Raw genomic sequence first — 23,903 nt, 5'->3', positions numbered from 1 at the left:
TGAGGGGAGGATAAAGTCTTAGCAGCTTACGGGAGAGCGCTGAAGCTAAGGGCTCTGTCTCTCCACCCTCGAGTTACACTCGCCTCCCCTCTCGCCAATTGCTAGGCGCCATCCGGCAGGTCCTTTTTTCCTGAGCCCAAATCCTCCGCTCGTCGCCGTCCTCCAATCACAGCGGCCCGCCCTCGGGAACTACTTTGCAAGCGGCGAAGAGCGCAAGGAGCAGGGCGTGAGAAGACCATCTGACCTCGGGAAGTGTAGTTCAACACTCGAAGGAAATGCATTGGAGATTGCGCCAGAATTAGGGCTGCTTAAACTACAGTTCCCAGAGGCCTCCGCATCCGGGAGCCGAGCCTTTTCTTTCTAACATCACTCGCCTTTTCCGAGTCGGTTCCACGATAGAGGTGACCGGACTCCCTGAAGCTCATTTTGCAGGTGCAGAAAAGTGTCTGCGCAGTTCCCAGTCATGGTGAGTGTGGGCCTCTGCATGCTGCCCACCTCCGACCTTCGCGCCCGTGTGTGGAGTTTCTTGCGTTTTAAGGACTGTTGGGGGAAGGCTGTGCAAGGGATTGTCCTTCGCGCCCTTTGGAAAGCCCCGACTCATCTGGGGACTGTCGCAGGGACCCGGTAATTGGGAAGGGGTTGATTTACAGCTGAGGGTTCTTAGAAGGACTTTAGAGACATCTCCGTCCTTGGAGAGGCGCGATCTCAGTCGTTCTGTATGTTGGGATACGAAGCTGCGGATTTTCTCCAAAGCACGGTATAGGGGTTTGAGAAGGACGATAAGGTTTGAAATGAGAGGGGGTGTTGGACCCTAACCTCTTTTTCTCCTCTTAAGCCCACAGTGTTTTTAAGGGCTTTTGTCACAAAGCCCTTGAAAGCAGAAGGCCCTCACTGCAAAGGTAGTGCTTACCAGATGCTCGGGATTGCGATCTACGTTTTCGGGAAAAGTGTTTCCGCCATATCTAATTTCACGAAATGTTATTTAAAACCTGTTCATTGATCTCCTTTTGTCGTACCTGGACATGTTGCAGTGACGGTGCCCCTATGCAAATAATTAGTGCATTTTTTTTTTTTTTTACTGATCTGTGTGTTAGGAATTCTAGAACCACTACTTTTAAATGTTACACAATAAAACCATCGTGTCATGAAGCTTTGGATACCAAGATATGGGTATCTTGTCTCTGCTGAAAGGGAGAAGGGAGGTTGGTGAGGGTACTGACGTAGGAATAATCAGCATGCTGTTTGAAGGTGACATTTGACATCAAACTGAGAGAAATTGCTTCAGTACTGTATTTGTAGTTGAAACTGTTTTTCCTGTGTTATTTCAAAATACTAAAATGAGTGGGGAATGTGGGAAAATATTTGAAGGAATTGGAACATTTCCAGAACCTGAAAAGACGTGTTTTCAGGGCAAGGGGATTACTTCTTCCACCTTCATAAGGGAGCCAGTGGGGACAGCTTCTAATTCTCAGTAAGTGTTAAACCTAGGTTTCCTACTTATTTTGTCAGATAACATAATTAGTCATTTAAATGATGGTTTCAGTGGTTTCTGACCTAGTAATTTTTTTTTAATTAATTTATTTATTTATGGCTGCGTTGGGTCTTCGTTGCTGTGCGTGGGCTTTCTTTAGTTGTGGCCTTACGGGCTTAGTTGCTCTGCGGCATGTGGGATCTTCCCCGACCAGGGCTCGAACCCGTGTCCCCTGCATTGGCAGGCAGATTCTTAACCGCTGTGCCACCAGGGAAGCCCCCTGACCTAGTAATCTTAGCAAGAATGCAGAGGTACTTATTATCAGAGAACCTCAGACTTAATAATTTTAAAACTGGTTGGAACCTTTTAAAAAAAAATCTTGACCATCTTAAAATTGAGTTTATTGAAACCCAAAAAGAATGTGATTTGCTCAAGGTCATACAACAGTTTACCCCCAAGGATCTCGCATACTTTCCATTTTACCATATTGTATCATTCAGACACATATCAAGCCATTCTGAACATTTATTTTTAGTTGCTGAGGTTCTGGATGAAGATACAAGCTCATAGTGCAAATACAAACTAAACTATGTATCAGCATTTATATTACTTGATGGTTTTACAATGAGAATATTGTAGTTCTAGAATTGGAAGGGAATTTGGAAATTATTTCTTCTAATCTTAAAACATAACCTGGTGAGGTCAAATGATTTTCCCAAGGTCACAGAAAGCTCCTGGGCCCCCATTCTTGCTTTGTTTTTCTACACAGTATATCAAGCCAGGCCTCACCCCAGGAAGATCACTCCAGCACCAAATAATGTCCATGAGGAAGAACCTTCCTGCCATTTTGCTGAAACTGATGGCAAATTCTCACATGACTCAATCTCCCTGCCTCCTCAGGAAAGTGTGTGAACAATCACTGAGTTAGAAAAGAGCCATCTTTTGTAAGCTATTAAAATCAGGTTTTTTTCAAGGAGTCAATTCTTTCCTTGTGTCCATAGGGAATGACAAGCAAGAATAAACTGTATGAAGGAATCTGAATACTGTTTGTCTTTTATATTACAGAAATATATATAAATGAGAAAGTAAAAAAGGAACACATGGGTCTTTCTGTAGAATAACAGAAGGAACACTTAAATTCAAGCTTTACAACTGAGACTTGAACACATGCCCAAGACAGAGCCTGCATCTGCACGAAGGTCATTAGTGCCCTGCCAAGAGCAAAGACATTCCTTCCTTGGATCGTGGCAGACTGCCCAGATATCTAAGCAAAGAATAGTAACCTATCTTCACACTGTAACATTGTGAAAATGTCAGTGGGAATCTCCCACCCTCCTGGTTTTCTACTGCAACGTTGCAAAGAGCAGACAGAACCAAATAGGCACTTCTTTCCTGTTTCATCACCAGACATTTCAGACACTGGCATTCATACTACTCTTAACAAGATGGAATCACCTACCTGTGAAAATAATTTGCTCAGTGATAGAGAAGAAGGAAACTGCTCAGGTGGAATTTGTGCCTGTTCATTAGTTGCCCACAACCCCTTCACTAGGGACTGTGGTACTTTGAACCCATTTTTTTAGTAGCTAAAATAAATGCCTAAAATTGACAATTCTTTTCTAACCATCTACCTGACTTTCTGGGAGGTTAAGCTTTACAGATAGTAATGTTTACTTTTCCCCTCATTGCTTATCGTAGCTTGCTTTCATTGAAGTAGCATGTGTTTATGCTTTTCTTAACTCTAACTTTCCTTCATTCAACAAATCCTTGTTGAATGCTATATGGGAGTGCAAATTTGAGTCAGAGGCAGACTGTTCTCCCGGAAGTTTCACAGTCTAGTGGAGAGTAACAGCCTCAGGCTACAAGAGTCCTTAGAGGAAAAACCCAAGACCTATAATTATAGTGCTTGCTACATACTGTTTTTACTGCTTTGTATGTTAACTCTCTCAATCCTTACGACTACCTTATTTGTCAGGTAGCTGCTATTATTATCTCCATTTTACTATGGAGAAACAATACAGTAACTTGCCGAAGAACATACAGCTGAGTTGAAGAATCAAGATTTGAACCAGAAAGTGTGGCTCTAGAGGCCATCTCTAACTGTCACTCTACTGCCTCTCTAGCCCCCTGTTTTAAAAAAATTGGCTTATCCTCTTGTTTCTTGCATATGGTTCACTAGTGGAGTCTCTGGCCTAAAATAGTACAAGTTATGTAATAAAAGAAGACTTTCATTAGAACTACTGACATAAATAATTTTGCTAACCATAGCTGGAACTATTGTCATTATTTCCAGCCTTCTCAATGCAAGTATATATGAATAAAACAATTTTTTAAAGCATGTTGGGTTTGCTTCCAAACAATTCTTTTACATTTCCAAGGTTTTGATAGTAATTTTACAAGATCCAGCAAATATTTGAGCTTTAGCAAATGTTTGAGCTCTAACTACATGCCAGGCATTGTTCTAGGCAGCTGGGATACAACAGTAAATAAAGTAGACAAAGCCCCTGTCCTTAAAGAGCTTGCATTCTAAAGAGGGAGGGGGAATCATTTCTTCCTCTATTTCTTTTTCCTCACCTGCTATACTTCAAGGAAAGAGGGGAAAATGACAGAATTTAAAACATGTAAAGACCATGTGATAGAAAATAAATATATACAATAACAGTGCTCTTTATAAACCTAAAGTCTATTTGGGAACATAAATATGTATTGTATTAAAATTGGGTTATTGGGGGAATTATCGTATTTTGTATATTTAGAGATATTAAAGCATAAGGGGAAGTTGGTGAAGAGTATGGACAAGAGACCCAGAAGGTCAGGAAGAAACTCTCCATAGTTTTTTCCCTTTTTCTCCACTCTCACCCTGGTCACCTCTCTGAAGAAGAAACACATACATAGTCTGCTGTGTTCAGATGCATTTCTCTACAACAGTTGACACTTTCCTGAGACTTTTCTTCCTCTGAATTATATGGGTACCAGATTGCTAAGTGCTGCTGACCTCCAGAGGTTAGGGTTTGAAGGTTAGAAGGAACCTTCAGGTCATAGTCTCCTATCCTAGAAGCATGACCCCTCTCTAAGAGGGAATTCTAAATATAAAGAAATCTAATCCTCTATCCCCAGTCACTTCAGCCACTTCTCTAGTGTGGGTAACTATAGAGGTGACACAGAGTGGAAGTACATTTACCCAGTATTGTCAGAGAAAGGAACAATTCCCTTGATTGAATTTTTCCATCTAATTAAACTTACCCATTAAGTTTCCAGGCATTTTTGTTCAGCTCTTTTTAATAGAAATATTTCTATCTTTTTAATTCTCTGAGCTTAATTTAACTTATTTTTAATGACTCAGGGTCATCACTTTGAATTAGTTATATATATTTTTGGTCCATATGTTCATATTTTATTCAGGGTCTGTAAGATGACTTCCATCTATTATAACTAATATGTTCTTTGTACTTTTTCCCCTTCCTCCCGTTTAATATTAATTTTCCCTTAAAATCAGGTTGTCAACTGTTACCACACATTGCTACTGTTATTTATTAATTAATGCTAGAATTTTTTACGATCCAGATATTAACATTTTTTCATTTTTCTTTCTCCTTAAATAAATATAAGCTTATTTTTCCTTCCTCCAAGTAGTTAAGTTGAATCACGATTAATAGTTTTATAAAAACTTTCTGGCTCCTTCTAAATGGAAATTTGTAACCGCTATTATTCCTCTTCCTGGTGTGAAGGATTCTTTTCAGCAGAAGGGAGTGGGGGATTTGCATAAGAGGATTTGTAAGGTTCTAGTGGCCGCCAGGGTTTGTATCCTCACATAATGCACATCAACATCGTTAGGCCTATTTTAGTGGTAAAATATCCTAAAAAAGATGGATAAGATTTTGTAAGTAAATCCAAGACAGCAGGGAGAGTTAAATAACACCACATAAATATGCAGCCAAAGGACACATGTTCCAGACGTTGCTTAGTTGCTTTGTGCATGCTGTGTTTACTGGGACAAGTCTGGGATAAACGTCTTCTACTAAGCCAGATGCGAAGAGTCTTTAAAATTTTACATTAGCTTTTAAAGTATGTGGTTGTCTTATTATAGAGAAAATTCTCAATATCTTTAGGGTAAAATAGCGTTTTTTAATAAGGTGTTAATGGGTCTCTTTCATTACAGTCTGAACCAATCCGAGTCCTTGTGACTGGAGCAGCTGGTCAAATTGCTTATTCACTGCTATACAGTATTGGAAATGGATCTGTCTTTGGTAAAGACCAGGTAGGGGCAAGTGTCTGTAAATCTTAAGTAAAAGTAAGAACATTTTCAATGAAACCCTGTATTTAGTTGCAAAGAAATGTTTAAATGGTAAAGGAATGGATAATCCCAACGAATGTATTAGGCAAATGGCTATAAGTGGAATCTGGTAGCTTATTTATATGCACCTCTCTGGGCATTGAAAATGCTTTGCAAATTAGAACTATTCCTCCTACTGTTCAGTTGACTTGGTGCAGCCAGCAGGTATCATAATGACAGTAACTGTTAGGGAGAGTCACGTGGGAGAGAAAGTTGCTGAATCAGCACTTTCTTGTTCATAAATGGTCTTAAGACCCAAAAGAGTTGGACAGACACATAGGCTTCCCAGTTTGAAGCAGGCACCCCCTATTCCAGCAGGTCTGATCAATGTACACTAAAATCCTTTCATACAGTATTCATTTATCCATTCTCTTCACCCATGGATATCAAGTTCTTCCTTCATGCCAGATACTGTGCTTAGCTCTCTGTGAACTGAAATTAGATATACAGCCATCAACAAAAAGAGCAAGGTGTGGCATGTCACTTCAACTTGATATTTCTTCCATGTACTCCTTTAAAATTCAGTAAGGGTGATTCCTCTTACTGTGTTTAGCAAACCATTGCTGGTTTTATAGCATTCCTTTTTAAAGGACACCTGATGTTAGACACCTGACTTCCTAAAATAATTATGACTAATTAATGGGAATTATACACATACACACACCAATTAGCAAAAACTCTGTGAAAGGACTTTTTCTGTGACTAAGTGACATAACCTACACTGACAGATGCTGTCCTTGCTATTTATTTGGCAGCCTATCATTCTCGTGCTGTTGGATATTACTCCCATGATGGGTGTCCTGGATGGTGTCCTGATGGAACTGCAAGACTGTGCCCTTCCCCTCCTGAAAGGTGAGTTGGGGAGTAGAGGAGAAAGGGATTTTATAGTATTTTACATCTTTAAAAAAACAGATTTTAGAGTTTTGTTAACTGGCCTCTCAGTTAGAAATTATTTCATAAAAAGTTTTTGTTTTTTGAACTACAACTACTTGTTAAGATATATACCAAGAATAAATAAGGGTAAAAGTGTGAAATAACCTGTATAATATAAAAGATTATACTTTTTTCCCAACATGCCTATATGTAATTTATTTTACCAATTAAGTATAATATTGCACAAGGGTTATCCACCTGAGATTGTCCACACTGTGTTATTATTTAAATTCTATTTAAATAGTAATAGTAGTGTCCTGTAATGGAGAACTTTTTCAACTCTAAATGATGTTTTCCAGAACCATATGCTGCTTGGGGACTAGAAATTGGTTGGTCCCCATATATAGTCCCACCCCATCTGCCAGTTGTCAGGTTAAGATATAATATAAATTGTTCTAATCCTATACTACATGGTTTGAGAAAGCCTAAAGCCATGGTTTGAGAAAGAGTTCTGCTAAGAGCCTTTGAGACTCAATGACCAAGTAACAAATGTAAGACAGAAATCCTAAATTTGGTTGACAGGTCCATTAAAATATTAGGTCAGGTTGTAAACTAATTTGAATATTTTTCTTTAGCTATACCTTCATCATCTTTTTTGGGGGGAGGGAGGGTAAGGATTAATTAATAATACTCTCAAAGAGGATTGCACAAATCAAAAATGTAAACACGCCCAAGAGAAACAATGCTCAGAATTCATATATCTGTTCAATAAACATTTAGTAGAAGGGGTACTCTGCCATCTCAATCATTTGGTTGCTTAGTTATGTAAGAGAATGCATTACCCTGTCCAAGCTATTCTGCTGGCTCCCTTTCCTGTTTCCTGGAAACGCACTGTTTCCAAATCAGCCTCCTCTGTTGCTTTTTCCATTTTTATTCCCTTCTCTACAGAGTTCTCTCTGCTGTCTCTAGTGGGCCCAGGTTACAGTTGGCTTGTCCTTGGTCAGCTGTGAATATGATGGGAGGGGAAGGTTCAGCAGATAAGGATGCATGGCCGGGAAGAAGATGGATATTTTTTCTCCAGCTGGTGCTCTTATGTATACCTATTTGGGGACTTACAGAAGCCTGACTGACACAAGTTCCTGGTCTAAAAATTTATCAGTGACAACACTGTACCCTGATTGTCTTAGTACCTTTGGGCTGCTATAACAAAAATACCATAGACTGAGTGGTTTATAAACAAAAGAAATTACTTCTTACAGTTCTGGAGGCTGGGAAGTCAGAAATCAAAGAGCCAATAGATTGTGTGTCTGGTGAGAGCCCAATTCCTGGTTCACAGACAGCCATCTTCTCACTGTGTCCTCACATGGCAAAAGGGGTGAGGGAGCTCTCTGAGGCCTCTTCTATAAGGGCACTAATCCCAATTCATGAGGGCTCCCCCTCATGACCTAATCACTTCCCAAAGGGCCTACTTCCTAATACTATCACACTGGGAATTAGGTTTCAACATATGAATTTTATATGGACACAAACATTCAGTCTATAGCACATGGCCTTTTTAATACAGTCACCAAAAGAAAGCCATGATATATAGCTGACACTTCAACAACTCAGGGCTTAGTGGTGCCAATCTTCCCTGCAGTGGAAAATCCAAGTACAATTTATAGTTGGCCCTCTGTTCACGGATCCTCTGTATCCACAGGTTCAATCAACCTCAGATTGTACAGTACTGTAGTATTTACTGTGGGAAAAAAATCCACATATAACTGGTTCTGCACAGTTCAAACCTGTGTTATTCAAGGGTCAACTGTATGTTCTTCAATCAAAAAGCAGGTGGTGTATTGGACTGACACTGCAGCATAGTGGTTGAAATCTGGACCAATCTTGACTTATAGCCCCACTCCTTTTTGATAGGCAGCTAATTAATCTCTTTAAGCCTCATTGTCTTCATGTGTAAAGTGTTTAAATTTGACAAAAGAAATCTCTTAGTGTTATTCCTTGCAAAAACTTCTCAATAAGCATTGTTTTAATTTGATTGATATCTTAGAATTAAAGTAATTATAACTTAAAAGTTAGGTGAATTAGTTTCTCTTTTGTGTTATCTGTGGTAATTAATGTGAATAATTAATGTTGCCCTGAAAGTTACCTTGCATCATTATAAAAGATAAAAGCTATAGAGTTTTGAAATTAAGATAATTATTGAAATAGGAAAAGCAAAACAAATGTATTGACATTTCTGCTGATGTTATGGTTGTTGAATTAATATATTGCCTTTCTTTTTTTAGGCCCCTAAAACTTTGATCAATGTGATTTGTAAAAGTAAACATTTGCTACAAAGTGAAAGAGTTACTGGGTAGATTCAGTATGAAAAAGAAAACCTCAGACTTTGGCGTTTAAGTAGCTCTGCATATTTATTGCCATGTTCACAGATGTCATCGCAACAGATAAAGAAGAGATTGCCTTCAAAGACCTGGATGTGGCCATTCTTGTGGGCTCCATGCCAAGAAGGGATGGCATGGAGAGGAAAGATTTACTCAAAGCAAATGTGAAAATCTTCAAATGCCAGGGTGCAGCCTTGGACAAATATGCCAAGAAGTCAGTTAAGGTGACCAATGCAGTCTTTTATTGGGTTTTTTATTATCAGCATTTGAAACTTCTGCTTTCAACATTTAAGTGAAAATGAAAGTATTTGCCTTTTTTTTTTCCCCAGTTCTGTGCGATGGTCAATAAATACAGATACAGAGTTTTGCTCCATTAGGCCTCCCTTTCTAGGTTTTGTTCATATAGTGTAGAAATCTGTATTCTGAGGGGCTCAAAAATATTCTGCCTATTACCATGACATGGAGATTTAATATTAGTTTGTAAACCTATAGAGAAGGCACAGAACTTTCTGGTGCCTTTTAGCTGTGTGGGACTATTTGTTCAGACATTTGGATTTGTGTTTGTGATTGTGAAGGGAGATGGCTATAAGCTGTGTCTGTTCTTAGTCACAGGAGGTAGGGGCTTCTGAACACTCACTTTTTCTCAAGTCCAGAGGAACTTCGATATGTTCGTCTCTTGAGGAGCTGAGTCAGTATGACTTCCTATTCTGTCTCTTTGTGTTCAACCTATTTATTTTGGTTTCTAAATTTGTGTTATTATTACAGTAAAGCCTCTTTTTACCAATTAAGTATCAGTTACCTAGAACTTAATTGTCGTAGCAAAAGGGCTTGCTAGTCAGAGATTTTTCTGGTTTTGATACACTTCTTCCACCCAATTCTGAATTCAAAGAAAGGTAAAAGAAAATTTTATAAGGTTTTTTAATGTTGCCATTTATAATGTTCTATCTTTTATAATACTTCATAGACACCTGAATTTTTGCTTTCTGCAGACTTTATTTCAAATAGTTAACTTTTATTTTCTGTAGTCATTAACAGAAAATAATAGAAATGAGTTGGGTAGAAATCCCCAGGTCTCTTAGTAAAAAAATTACAAGGTTGCTTGGAGTTGTAGTACTGCTTGCATAGTAATTGCCTCTTAGCCAAAAGTGTCTTTCTTGGGGGAAATATACACCGACAGTGGAGTAGTTAGGGATAGCGGAGTATCATATCTACAGCTTGCTCTCAAATAGGCCAAAAAAAAAGACTAAGGGCAGTGTGTGTGTGTGTGTGTGTGTGTGTGCGCGCGCGCGTGCGTGTGTGTGCGCGCGTGCGCGCGCATTTGCACGTGCACAGAAAGTGAAAGAGATGGGGCAAATTGGAGAATCTGGGTACGAGTAATGTGGGAGTTAGTCTTTGTAATATGCTTACAGCTTTTCTGTAAGTTTGATATTTCACAGTAAGTTTTTTTATCATTTTATTAAAGATTTTTAAGACTTGTAAAACATGTTCATGTATACATTTTCCTATGCTGTATTGTAATTCACGGCATCCTATACCTACCCCCTCCAAAAAAAAAAGAAAAAAGCCTGAAGTGCTTTCTCCTACAGATTGATTCAATGGGTGTGAAATGGTGGGACCTGGTATTTTAGCAACTAACCCAGTTAATTCTTAGGATTAGGCAAAACTGAGAAACACTTTTCATTCATCAGGGCAAATCATTGTCCTAAAGTAAACTTCTCAAGTAGAATTTCTTTCTTGGACTACTTTTATAAGAAGGAAAACTTTTATGATTGAATAGAACTCTGAGATAGAGCCCTAGATTACTAGTTTTTTATGGCAACTAGATAAATGCTGTCTCTGTTTTGGCAGAAAACAAAATGACTTGTGTACATAACGGTGGTTTTAGTAAATGTTTTTAGTAGTCGCACCAAATACTAACAAGGGGGAAAAGTTATTAGAACGGAGGATAGAAACCTACTAGAAACTAGAAACTGCAATAATAACTATACATATTTAGCTTACACAAACTTGGTACGAAGGCTATGTGTTACATGTCAGTCATATTCTAAGTTGGTTTAGTTAATCAGTTATGGTCTGTAGCTCTGCTGTGCCTCGCCTACATCCTAGGTTATCGTGGTGGGAAACCCGGCCAATACCAACTGCCTGACTGCCTCCAAGTCGGCACCGTCCATCCCCAAGGAGAACTTCAGTTGCTTGACTCGTTTGGATCACAACCGAGCTAAAGCTCAGGTAAGAAAGATGCCTTTTCAAATCTTATGAATGTTCAACTTTAAACCCTTTTTCTCTCACTTTTAAAGTAGCTGAATCATAGTTTGTGCTTTTTTCTTGTTGTTTTGTTTTAGTAGGAAGCTATTCCAATTTGTTAGGACATCTTTAAATCTATCTCTTAAAGTAGCTGAACTTTGTACTTAATTTTCTCAACTATATTTCATTTCCTAACTTTAATTACATATCATTGCTAATGTCCTCTTAGTACAGTGGTTAAAAATTAGTCATAAGCATAGATAATTCATATGACGGCACATGAATTATTTTTGTCAGATGTATAGGAGATTATAATAGAAAAACTTGAGCTTTGTGTATTATATGTGGTTCTGCTTTTTTCCCTACTGCTAAGCATTCGAGCTTGATTTTAATTTTATATTTAATTTCATTTTCATTTTTATATCCTCATACTCTACATGTTTCCATAAAATTTCTTAGTTTTCACTACCTAGTAGCTAAATTTCAATTGTTATCCAGTTTCCTTATCCCTTGGAGCCTTAGATAAATATGCGAAGCAGTCAGTGACCAGGGTATTAACAACAGCTTTTTTTTAATTAGAGGCCATGCCACTCATCTGTGCTAGTTTCCTCGGCTTTCGCAGATCTAGACAATCCCAGTGCCCTTAGATGTCATGACAAAGTTCTAATTCTTGGACATAACCTCTTTCCTTTTCCCTAGCGCCTTTCTGGCCATCCTCCTTATCCATAGCTCATCTTCTAGATAGGTCTATGAATTTAGTTCTTTTTCTTCTAGAGAAGACAACATTATTGAGTTTCAAGAAAACTATTTTTACCAAATGATGGTGTGAGGTCTAAGTTGAAAAACTTACCAGATTCAGTGGGTCCATCACTTGGGGTGCATCGCCAATGATCATACCAAGTACTTTCAGTCAAAGCAGAAGTGTTTATTCCTTGTGACAAGTAAGGAAACAGGTAGATAGCTCTCAAAGCACTGTCTTTCCAAATAGCCAGATCAGGGACATTTTAAGCTAAGGGTACATGTATATTCATGAAAGGGTGAGTGTAATCTTCAATGTAAAGGTGGAGTTCTAGATGCACTTGTGCAGTACAACAACATGCTCAAACATACATGCCTTGCATGTTCAAAAATGACAGAAATTCCAGCCCTTGGGGTGGAGATTTTAGCATTAAAATGAGGCAAAGGTCACCCTAGGTTGACAAAATCCAGGTGCCTAGTTGAGTGAAATCACAGGGGTCAGCAAAGGCTCATTCCTTAGGCTCCAGTTAATCTGGTGCCTGAGTGCTTGAGGGGTTTTGGACACTGCAAAACAGCTCAAGAATGTGTATCAGGCTGATCTTTACCTTCCAAATAGGACAGAACAGGGAGTCTTTATAACTGATTTGTTATCTTTGCTGTGGTTACTTCTCATGCCTAATAACAGTTGTTTGTTCTTACATTCTTTGTTCTTTCTAAAATCATTAATTACTGAGACCTATTCTTTGTTTCCACATTGAAGACCTAGGAGGTCATAGTTCACCTTTCTCCCAATCTCCTTAGAACAGAAGGGTTCTGAAATTCACACTCTATTTCTTAACCTAAGCTTGTCTAGTGCATGTTACAGTTTCTCTTATTGCCCAGTATTCTACTCCTGCAAGACATGACATCCTCTAGTTTAACCCCATACCTTCCTTATTACTGTCTGACTAACAAAACCACTGCTTTAAACTAAGAGCTTTCAGCTCTGGAGGGCCCAGTGAAGGAGAAAAGTATTTACATTTAAGTTTCTACACTAAGCTGAATGCTTTATATCTGACTTGTCATTTACTTCTCATAGTAGCCATATGAGATATCTGTTATTATTACTGTTTTACAGATAAGAAATGTGAAGCCCAGAAAGGTCAGGGAACCTGCTCAAAGTCACACAGCTAGTAAATGACGGAGTCAGTAAAAGGGTCTGCCTGACTCCAGACCCTCATGTGTGTTCTTACAAAATGGGATCAAGTGACCTAATCCATTCACTAGCTCTGTGACCCTGAGAAAGTATATTCAAGCTATAAAATGGGATAATAATTGAATCTACCTCAGATGGTAGTTATGTGAACTAACTGAGATAAGATCTATGTTAAGACCTTATCCTGGTGCCTGTCACATAGTAAAAACTCAGTAAAGGTTGGCTGCTCTAGTTATTATTGATAATGATGATGATGATTAAGAGAGATATAACCAAGGTTTGAGAAGAGTCACACCTCAGAAATCTCTCAGTTAATTTAGAAGGTCTTTGGATAACAAGCTTAAATTGCAAATATTTCCTGAGAGGCTTTGGGCTGTGAGCTGTGTCTTTTTCCTTGTTATTTAGCCAGTGTCCAGGGGCTGGGAAGAAATGGGAGTTTGTTTGAATGCCTGGAGGCAGGAGATTGGGATACTGTAGAACAGTTATGAAGGAAAAGATGATCATCATAGTTATTGCATCTGTGGACTCTGGATTACCAGATGGCAATTCACTTAGTTACAACAGGAAAAATGAGGTAAAATGATGACACCGACAAATTTCCATTTTTGCTGTTTGACCTGAGGCCTTGGTGGAGGCAGGCATTGGAAAATTCTGCTTCCAGAAGTACAGCTAAATAATACTTTGTCCCAGTGCCTGCAACAGTTTTCCTTGCGGGGTGAAAGTCTGAGTGAGGAAAGAAGGAGCCATCTCATCGTACTTTGACTTTGGCACATGTTCCAGCATGCCAGTCTGGTACAGTGAATGCTGTTAGAAGTTTCCTCCTCCTATAGAGGCTATTAATCCAGTGAGAAAAGTAACAAACCCAAAGATTAATTTTTCTTACATGAATGGATACTAGTCTTACATAATTTAGTTTGGAAATCAGAGCTCCTAGCTACCTAGTGACTGTTTATCACCTGCAGAAATCCCCTGTGTATTTGCAGACCAGAGCTACGTATGTTGTCTGCTGACCAGGTAATTTGGCAATGAAACCAGTTTGGTGGTATCAGAGATAAGAAAATTACTAGAGCTGGAGAATGAATCAAAAACTGTTTAACAGATCTGTGTGACAGACGTGAAAGTGTCTGAAGGAGCAAAGAACTGCTAGCCTGGGTACATGGTAGTTTAGACTAGCTCTGACATGCATGATATTCTCAGAAACTCTGGGTGCAAAGTACTGGCCTTTGCTATCCAGACAGAAGTGGATTAGCTCAGGAGATCTAAAGAATAAGAGGACGTGGCCAATAGGACACAGGAAGTAAGGGGAGCCTCCTGTAGGGAGGATAGGCCTGCAGGCAGTTTGTCCTCACCCTACTTTGGAGCAGCTGAAACTGACATTCAGCAGAGTTATGGTTTCTAAGTTTTTGATAATATACATCTTGGCTCACTTACCCCAGTATAAATATTCCTTTTTCTCAATGAAGCCAGCTAAATATAATTGAGGACAGTTCTTTGCAAGTCCTTTCAGGTCATGGCACACACAGAAAATGGTACTCATTGCACAGCACACCACTCTACCCCAACCACTAAGCAGATCAGTAGCTGGGTACCCCAGAAACCAACCATCCAAATAATTTGTGAAGACTGATATGGTAGTTAATAGTCCTAATACTTGCAGAACTCTAAATGAAGCAGGGTTTAGATCAGAAGTGATTTTAAATGTCAGGAACAAAGAATTTTAAGTTATTTTTTAAATCTATTTGAGGACTTAAGAAATGAGTCTCGACTTATTTTAAGGGTCAGTGAAAGTAAGCACAACTTGCTTCTTACTTGACAATAAATTACCGTGAAGATGAGTCAAGGCATTGCAAACATTTTAGGTAATGGCTTTTTTAATCTTCATTCCTTTTGGTTGGTTGGTTGTCATTTTATTTTTTACTCTTTAATTTGGAATAATTATAGACTTAGAAGAAGTTGCAGAAATAGTACAGAGAATTCCATGTACCCATCACCCACTTCCCCCAGTGGTGACATCTTACATAACTATAGAGAATTATGAAAACTAGGAAATTGACTAAACTACACACAACACTGTTAACTAGCTTTACTCAGATTTCTGCAGTTTTTGTGTCTTTATGGATGATCCTATGACATTTAATCATATATATAGATTACTATAACCACCATAGTTTCAAGAAACAGAACTGTACCATCACCCACAAAAGAAGTCCTATTCATGTTGCCTCTTTGTAGTTACACACTCCCTCTCCTTTCCTAAACTCTGACAACCATTTGTCTGTTCTCCAACTCTGTACTTTGGTCATTTCGAGAATGTTTTAAAAATAGAATTGTGCAGTAAGTAACCTTTTGACACTGTGGTTTTTTTTTTCCACTGAGTTTAATGCCTTTAATATCCATCCAAGTTATTACATGTATCAGTAGTTCATTCCTTTTTATTGTTATTCCATTTATTTATTTAATTGTATGAATGTACCACAGTTGGTGTTGGAGGACAGAGGGAACAAAAAGTGCCCACCAAACTGAGAAGGTATTTTTGAGACCTTAAAATGAGGCAGGCAGCTCCATATAACCAATGGATCAGTTTATTATAGGGTGACTTACTCATAGGGTGGGATCAGGATCAGGTGGACAGTGATCCAGAAGCATTTGCAGCTGCACTTCATACCGCAGAGGGACCACGGGGACGATTCTATAGGGTATGGGGGTAGGTGCTTTGAAACAGGACATGCATTTCTAAGTTAAGATTTATGAATGGATAACTAGTCTCGTGGGCGCCAGGAATATGTCAAGGAAGGTTTTCATCATTGTTTGGGGACCAGCAGAGCATAGAGGCTACCTGGTCCTAATGTTTATTGAACAGTATCTATTAACTACAAAGCCCTTGATGTGATTCACTTCACAGGTCAGTTTTAAAGGATAGAAGAGACTGTAAGGGCCTGAGATGGTGTCAGTTATGCTAATAGTCATACTTTGTTTAACCATTCTTGAAGGACTTTTGAGCTGTTTCCAGTTTGTGGCTATTGGTATCCTTGTTTTTAAAATTTCTTTAAAATATCAGAGTGTATTCCCTTTGCTGTATGGTGAATACACAACCAGAGCTTTGATGCAGTGCTGCTGTTATTTATGTGTGCAAAAGCTGTGGATTCTGGTACAACTATTTTTTTCTCTCATTCTTACTTTAACATAAAGGAAAGAAAAGTCACTCACAATGTCACCCTAATACATCAGCTTTTTAAAATTTTTTTCCAAAACCTTCTCTTCTAGATCATTATAAATTCTGCTATCTAATTAGGAACAAATTACAGGCATACATTAGAGATATTGTGGGCTTGGCTCCAGACTACTGCAATAAAGCAAATATCAGAGTAAAGCAAGTCAATGAATTTTTTGGTTTCCCAGTGCATATAAAAGTTGTATTTGTACTGTAGTCTATTAAGTATGCAATAGCATTATGTCTAAAAAATATATACATACCTTAATTTTAAAAGGCTTTATTGCTAAAAGAAAAACAAATGCTAACCATCATCTGAGCCTTCAGCAAGTCCTAATCTTTTTGCTGACCTGGCGGGGGGGTCTTGCCTCCATGGTGATGCTGTTGACTGATCAGGGTGGTGGTTGCTGAAGGCTGGGGTACCTGTGGCAATTTCTTAAAATAAGACCACAGTGAAGTTCACCATATTGATTGACTCTTCCTTTCACAAATGATTTCTCTGTAGCATACAATGCTGTGTGATAGCATCTTACCCAGAGTAGAACTAATTTCAAAATTGGGAGTTAAACCCCTCAAACCCTGCCACTGCTTTATCAACTAAGTTTATATAATATTCTAAATCCTTTCTTGTCATTTCAACAATCTTCACGGCATCTTCACTGGGAGTAGTTTCCATCTCAAGAAACTACTTTCTTCACTCATCGTAAGAAGCAACTCCTCATGCATTAAAGTTTTATCATGAGATTGCAGCAATTCAGTCCCATATTCAAGCTCCACTTCTAGTTCTAGTTCTCTTGCTATTTCCATCATATCTGCAGTTACTTCCTCCAATGAATGTTGGCAGTTTGCCCTCTTCCCAGGAATCACAGATGTTCTTAATGGCATCTCAAATGATGAATCCTTTCCAGAAGATTTTCAGTTGACTTTGCCCAGATCCATAAGAGGAATCACTATCTCTGGAAGCTATAGCTTTATGCAGTGTATTTCTTAAATCATAAGACTTGAAAGTCAAAATGAGTCCTTGGTCCATGGGCTGAAGAATGGATGTGTTAGCAGGCACATTATCCACCAGAGCTCTTGGTGACCAGGTGCGTGGTCAATGAGCAGTAATATTTTGAAGGGAATCTTTGTTTCTGAGCACTGGGTTTCAACAGTGAATATTTCAACAGGTTTAAAATATTCAGCAAACCATGTTGTCAACAGATAGGGTGTCATCCAGGGTTTGTTGTGCCATTGATGGAACTCAGGCAGAATAGATTTAGCAGAATTCTTAATGGCCCTAGAATTCTCAGAATGGTAAGTGAGCCTTGGCTTCAACTAAAAGTCATCAGCTGCATTAGCCCCTAACAAGAGAGTCAGCCTGTCCTTTGAAGCTTTGAAGCCTTGAAGCCAGGCATTGACTTCTCCCCCATAGCTCTGAAGATCCTAGATGACATCTTCTTCCAACAGAAGGCTGTTCATCTACATTGAAAATCTGTTACTTGGTGTAGCCACCTTCATTAATTATCTTAGCTAGATCTTCTGCATAACTTGCTGCAGCCTCTATATCAGCACTTGCTGCTTCACCTTGCACTTTTATGTTGTGAAGACAGTATCTCTCCTTAAACCTCATGAACCAACCTCTGCTGGCTTCAAACTTTTCTTCTGTAGCTTCCTCACCTCTCTCAACCTTCACAGAATTGAAGGGAGTTAGACTCTTGCTCTGGATTAGGCTTTGGCTTAAGGGAATGTTGTGGTTGGTTTGATCATTGTGGCTGGTTTGATCGTCTATCCGGACCATTAAAACTTTCTCCATATCAGCAATAAGGCTGTTTCACTTTCTTATCATTCGTGTGTTCACTGGAGTAGCACTTTTTATTTCTTTTAAGAACTTTTCCTTTGCATTCACAACTTGGCTGTTTGGCCTAGCTTTCAGCTTATCTTGCTTTCAGCCTTCCTCACTAAACTTAAGTATTTCTAGCTTTTGATTTAAAGTGAGGGATGTGCAACTCTTCCATTCATTTGAAGACTTAGAGGCCACTGTAGGCTTGTTAATTGGCCTAAATTTAGTATTGTTTGTGTCTCAGGGAATAGGGAGACTCAAAGGAGAGGGAGAAAGAAAGGGGAACAGCTAGACGGTGGAGCCGTCAGAACACACACAACGTTTATTGATAAGTTCACTGTTATATGTGAGCAGGGTTCATGGCACCCCAAAACAATTACAATAGTAACATCAAGGGTCATTGATCATAGATCACCATAACAAATATAATAATAATGAAAAAGTTTGAAATACTGTGAAAATTACCAAAATGTGACACAGAGACATGAAGTGAGCAAATGCTGTTGGAAAAGTGGTGCTGGTAGACTTGCTCAACACAAGGTTGCCACAAACCTTCAATTTGCAAAAACACAGTATCTGTGAAGTGCAATAAAGTGAAGCACAGTAAGAGGAGGTATGCCTGTATACATCCAACTAACCATAATTTCTTTTCCTCACATTACCTTATCAAGTGATTAACAAAGTAAGCAAGCTGATTTTATTAGATCTTTCAAAACATAACTTTAACCCTTCTGGTACCACTGTACTATAAAACATAATTGATGTTCATGTGACTACAAGGCATGCAGGATCCTGAAGTGCTTTCTGAACCTACAGCTAGAGATTGTTACTTCTGTTACAATCTTAGTATTATATATATTTTGTATTTAAACTTTTTTTTTTTTTTTGCGGTACGCGGGCCTCTCGCTGCGGTGGCCTCTCCCGTTGCAGAGCACAGGCTCCGGACGCGCAGGCTCAGCAGCCGTGGCTCACGGGCCCAGCCCTCCACGGCATGTGGGATCTTCCCAGACCGGGGCACGAACCCGTGTCCCCTGCATCGGGAGGCGGACTCTCAACCACTGCGCCACCAGGGAAGCCCCAGAGGCTTTTTATCTTAAGGACATTTGTCAAACGGGTCACAATTAGAAATTTTAAAAAAAAATTTGTCAGAGTAATATATTTGTTTTCTATTGAACTAGATTGCTCTTAAACTTGGTGTGATTTCTGATGATGTAAAGAATGTCATCATCTGGGGAAACCATTCCTCAACTCAGTATCCAGATGTCAACCATGCCAAGGTGAAACTGCAAGGAAAGGAAGTTGGTGTTTATGAAGCTCTGAAAGATGACAGCTGGCTCAAGGGAGAATTCATCACGGTGAGAAAAATCCGGGGGCTCTCTTCACAGCCAAGCATTAAGAACTCTTGAGAGACACACCACATTACTGACCTGAGTGTGGCCCCAAGGGGTGGTGGGAGGAAACTCAAGGACAGCAGGCCTTTGATGAGTGCATATTTTCTTTGGGAGTCATACTAAGGCAGTCATAATCCAATCTGATCTATTGTGTAGCAGTCAAGATAGATTATTAAAGTGGGAAAAACTAGATACCCTCTAGTCATCCAGCTATCTTATAGAGATCTGTTTCTTTGTATGAATTGTGGTAAAACTTTCTGTGCAGGTATATAGTTTTCACTTTTCAGGAAGACTGGTGCTTCTAAGTGAAATAGGTTAGTAAGGTCAACATGGGGTAGTTGAGTGATTTTGGAGGGGACACATTAAGCTATGGTTTCAGCCTTTCACCCCAGGAATAACACTGCTGTCTCTGCCTGCCCTACCTAGACTGTGCAGCAGCGCGGTGCTGCTGTCATCAAGGCTCGAAAACTGTCCAGTGCAATGTCTGCTGCAAAAGCCATCTGTGACCACGTCAGAGACATCTGGTTTGGAACCCCAGAGGTGAGAACTCAGTGAACTGCACAGGCCACTCTTTTATTTTTGTCATTTAATGCTATAATGTTAAAAAAAAAAAAAAAGCATAGCCTTGCAGTCAGGCCAGTTAGGTTCATATTCCGCCTCAGCTGCTGACTAGCTGAGTAACCTTGGGAAAGTTGCATAACCTTTCTGAGCTGTTTTATCATCTTTTACATGGCATCTAACTCACAGCATTGTAAGGGTAATGGGATGAAATATGGAAAGCAGCTAGCACACATGGTAGAGGTGACTTTTATTCCTTCTTAAAACCTATATTGGGCCTAAAACTTTTAGAGGAAAACATAGGCAGAACACTCTGTGACATAAATCACAGCAAGATCCTTTTTGACCTACCTCCTAGAGAAATGGAAATAAAAACAAAAATAAACAAATTTAAAAATATTTTGCACGGCAAAGGAAACCATAAACAAGACGAAAAGACAACCCTCAGAATGGGAGAAAATATTTACAAAAGAAGCAACTAACAAAGGATTAACCTCCAAAATATACAAGCAGCTCATGCAGCTCAATATCAAAAAAAACAAACAACCCAATCCAAAAGTGGGCAGAAGACCTAACTAGACATTTCTCCAGAGAAGATATACAGATTGCCAACAAACACATGAATGAATGCTCAACCTCACTAATAATTAGAGAAATGCAAATCAAAACTACAATGAGGTATCACCTCACACCAGTCAGAATGGCCATCATCAAAAAACCTACAAACAATAAATGCTGGAAAGGGTGTGGAGAAAAGGGAACCCTCTTGCACTGTTGGTGGGAAAGTAAATTGATACAGCCACTATGGAGAACAGTATGGAGGATCCTTAAAAAACTAAAAATAGAACTACCATACGATCCAGCAATCCCACTACTGGGCATATACCCTGAGAAAACCATAATTTAAAAAGAGTCATGTATCACAATGTTCATCGCAGCTCTATTTACAATAGCTAGGACATGGAAGCAACCTAAGTGTCCATCAACGGATGAATGGATAAAGAAGATGTAGCACATATGTACAATGGAATATTACTCAGCCATAAAAAGAAACAAAATGGAATTATTTGTAGTGAGGTGGATGGACCTAGAGTCTGTCATACAGAGTGAAGTAAGTCAGAAAGAGAACAAATACCATATACTAACACATATATATGGAATCTAAAAAAAAAATGGTTCTGAAGAACCTAGGGGCAGGACAGGAATAAAGATGCAGACGTAGAGAATGGACTTGAGGACATGGGGAGGGGGAAGCGTAAGTTGGGATGAACTGAGAGAGTGGCATTGACATATATACACTACCAAATGTAAAATAGATAGCTAGTGGGAAGCAGAATCCCTTAGCACCATGAGAATGTAAAACATTGTTATTTGTTATTTTCAGGGAGAGTTTGTTTCCATGGGCATCATCTCTGATGGTAACTCCTACGGTATTCCTGATGATCTGCTTTACTCATTCCCTGTTACAATCAAGGTAAGGTATTTTGGGTTATTTTCCTCTGTCCTCTACTGGGAAAGCAGTTGTGTGTTTTTATTAGTAATGGTATAATTTAGTCTAGAAAGTTGTTCCTTTACTAAATTAGACATTTTTCTCAGCTTTAAAATCATGTGAAGCACAACTTCAGGTCACTAAAATGTTGAAATTAATCTGGAAGGCAAGTTGCAACTCTCCCCACTAGACACATTTTGTCATATTATGCTTCTAATATTGGATATCTACAAATATTCTATTACTTCTAAATGAAGCAATGGTTCTAAGTATTGTTGCTCTGTATTATAACTGTACTAAAGTCAGTCTTTTTTATGTTTGCTGATTAAAGCCTCGTTTAAAGATTTTTTTCTAGATTCAATGAGTTTCAGATTCAAGTGTTGTTTTCATCAGAATTATCTGTTAAGATCTGGATTTTGATTTGCTTCTTTAGAATCACACTTTAAAACATACTTCTCTAGATTAAGTTCAAACTAAGTTGTTGCTTGCTGGAACATCAATTCTAGTTTAATGATAAATCTCTTGGGACTTCCCTGGTGGTTCAGTGGTTAAGACATCACCTTCCAGTGCAGGGGGTGTGGATTGGATCCCTGCTCGGGGAGCTAAGATCCCACATGCCTCACGACCATAAAACCAAAGCATAAAATAGAAGCAATATTGTAACAAATTCAATAAAGACTTTAAAAGTGGTCCACATCAAAAAAATCTTAAAAAAAAAATTATAAATCTCTTATTTGCAATTATTTTCAAACAGGATAAGACCTGGAAGGTTGTTGAAGGTCTCCCTATTAATGATTTCTCACGTGAGAAGATGGATCTTACTGCAAAGGAACTGGCAGAAGAAAAAGAAACTGCGTTTGAATTTCTTGCCTCTGCCTGACTAGACAATCATTTCCATGTTACTAAGTGTCCCAAAGCTGAAGAATCTAAATGTCGTCTTTGATTCTAGCACCAAATAAAATAATGCTATACTTAAATTACTTGTGGAAAAACAACACACTTTAAAGATTGTGTGCTTCCTGGTACAGATTTGTGACAGTTCATCATCATGCTGTTAGTGCTGCATTCTAAAATAAACATATTCAAATGAAGATGATTCAGACTCTAATTTCTAGATAATATTTTGTTTCTATTCAGAAAACAATCTTGCGTGTTTCCCAGATTACCTAAGGGGTTATGATTTAAAAAAAAAAACACAGAGAAAGTAAAGATAGAAAAGATAGAAAATGTTACAAGGTAAAACATAATTCTCTCATATTTAAATAGGATAGGAAAATCCACCTCGTGAATCAATCTACTCTGGAATATAATTTTAAACATTACCTACATTAGGCAATTAAACACATCATATACTTTAAATCTTAATTTATGCTTTGTGGATAATTTGCTTTTAACATTAGCTGTTAAATAGGCTGCAGATAATACTGTTAACAGTTTAATGCCATTGATGATATTAGAACCATCATTTTCATGACAGAAGAGAAAGGTAGTTAGTCTTCCCTTGAGGTATTTCCTCTATAGCAGACAGGATTCATTTACACTCCATAACTGGTAAATGCCACTGAAATTTATGCTAGTAGGAATATTCTTAATCTAAGTGTATTACTGGAAACATGCTGTTGTTCGAGAAAACTAGCCTTTTATTTTCAAAATCCATGAGGATGGGAGACATCTATCTTTTCATCCTTGTCGTTAACTCTGTACATAAAAGATACTCAATATCATAAACCTCTCAGGGCCTAATACAGTGTTCATGGGTGCCCAAATATGTGGCTGGGTTTGTTATTTAAAATCACCTATATTGGGGCTTCCCTGGTGGTGCAGTGGTTAAGAATCCGCCTGCCAATGCAGGGGACACAGGTTCAAGCCCTGGTCCGGGAGGATCCCACATGCCGCAGAGCAAGTAAGCCCATGCGCCACAACTACTGAGACTGTGCTCTAGAGCCTGCAAGCCATAGCTACTGAGCCCACGTGCCACAACTACTGAAGCCCGTGCACCTAGAGCCCGTGCTCCGCAACAAGAGAAGCCACCGCAATGAGAAGCCCGCGCACCACAACGAAGAGTAGCCCCTGCTCGCCACAACTAGAGAAAGCCTGTGTGCAGGAACGAAGACCAAATGCAGCCAAAAATAAATAAATAAATAAATGTATGTATTTAAAAAAAGTTACCTATATCATAATCTCAATATTTCATATGTAG

At 38.8% G+C, this 23,903-nt stretch overlaps 2 protein-coding genes across 4 annotated transcripts in view; one reads left to right on the top strand and one right to left on the bottom strand.

Moving 5' to 3' along the window:
* Window positions 1-112, bottom strand: part of WDPCP (WD repeat containing planar cell polarity effector) — a 274,720-nt gene extending 274,608 nt beyond the window's left edge. Inside the window, exon 1 of the mRNA XM_049695803.1 lies at window positions 84-112. Coding sequence (XP_049551760.1) covers window positions 84-112 — 29 coding nt within the window. The remainder of the gene's footprint in view (window positions 1-83) is intronic.
* MDH1 (malate dehydrogenase 1) lies at window positions 10-22,785 on the top strand. 3 transcript variants are annotated; one of them, XM_004280637.3, is made up of 9 exons: window positions 10-466; window positions 5,631-5,729; window positions 6,560-6,656; window positions 9,104-9,279; window positions 11,162-11,284; window positions 19,444-19,620; window positions 20,083-20,196; window positions 21,599-21,688; window positions 22,458-22,785. In XM_004280637.3, exons 1-9 carry the CDS (start codon window positions 464-466, stop codon window positions 22,581-22,583), a joined length of 1,005 nt encoding a protein of 334 aa, XP_004280685.1. In that variant the 5' UTR covers window positions 10-463; the 3' UTR covers window positions 22,584-22,785. The 3 variants fall into 3 exon arrangements, with proteins under 3 accessions (XP_004280685.1, XP_033263113.1, XP_049552060.1); XM_033407222.2 differs by lacking the exon at window positions 10-466 and adding an exon at window positions 488-624; XM_049696103.1 differs by lacking the exon at window positions 10-466 and adding an exon at window positions 2,044-2,062.
* The last annotated feature ends 1,118 nt before the right edge of the window (window positions 22,786-23,903 follow it).

The sequence above is a fragment of the Orcinus orca genome, chromosome 13 (genome assembly GCF_937001465.1).
Source record: "Orcinus orca chromosome 13, mOrcOrc1.1, whole genome shotgun sequence".
Lineage (NCBI taxonomy): Eukaryota > Metazoa > Chordata > Mammalia > Artiodactyla > Delphinidae > Orcinus > Orcinus orca.
Note: the sequence above shows the minus strand (reverse complement) of the source record. Positions and strands in the feature narration are given on the sequence as shown.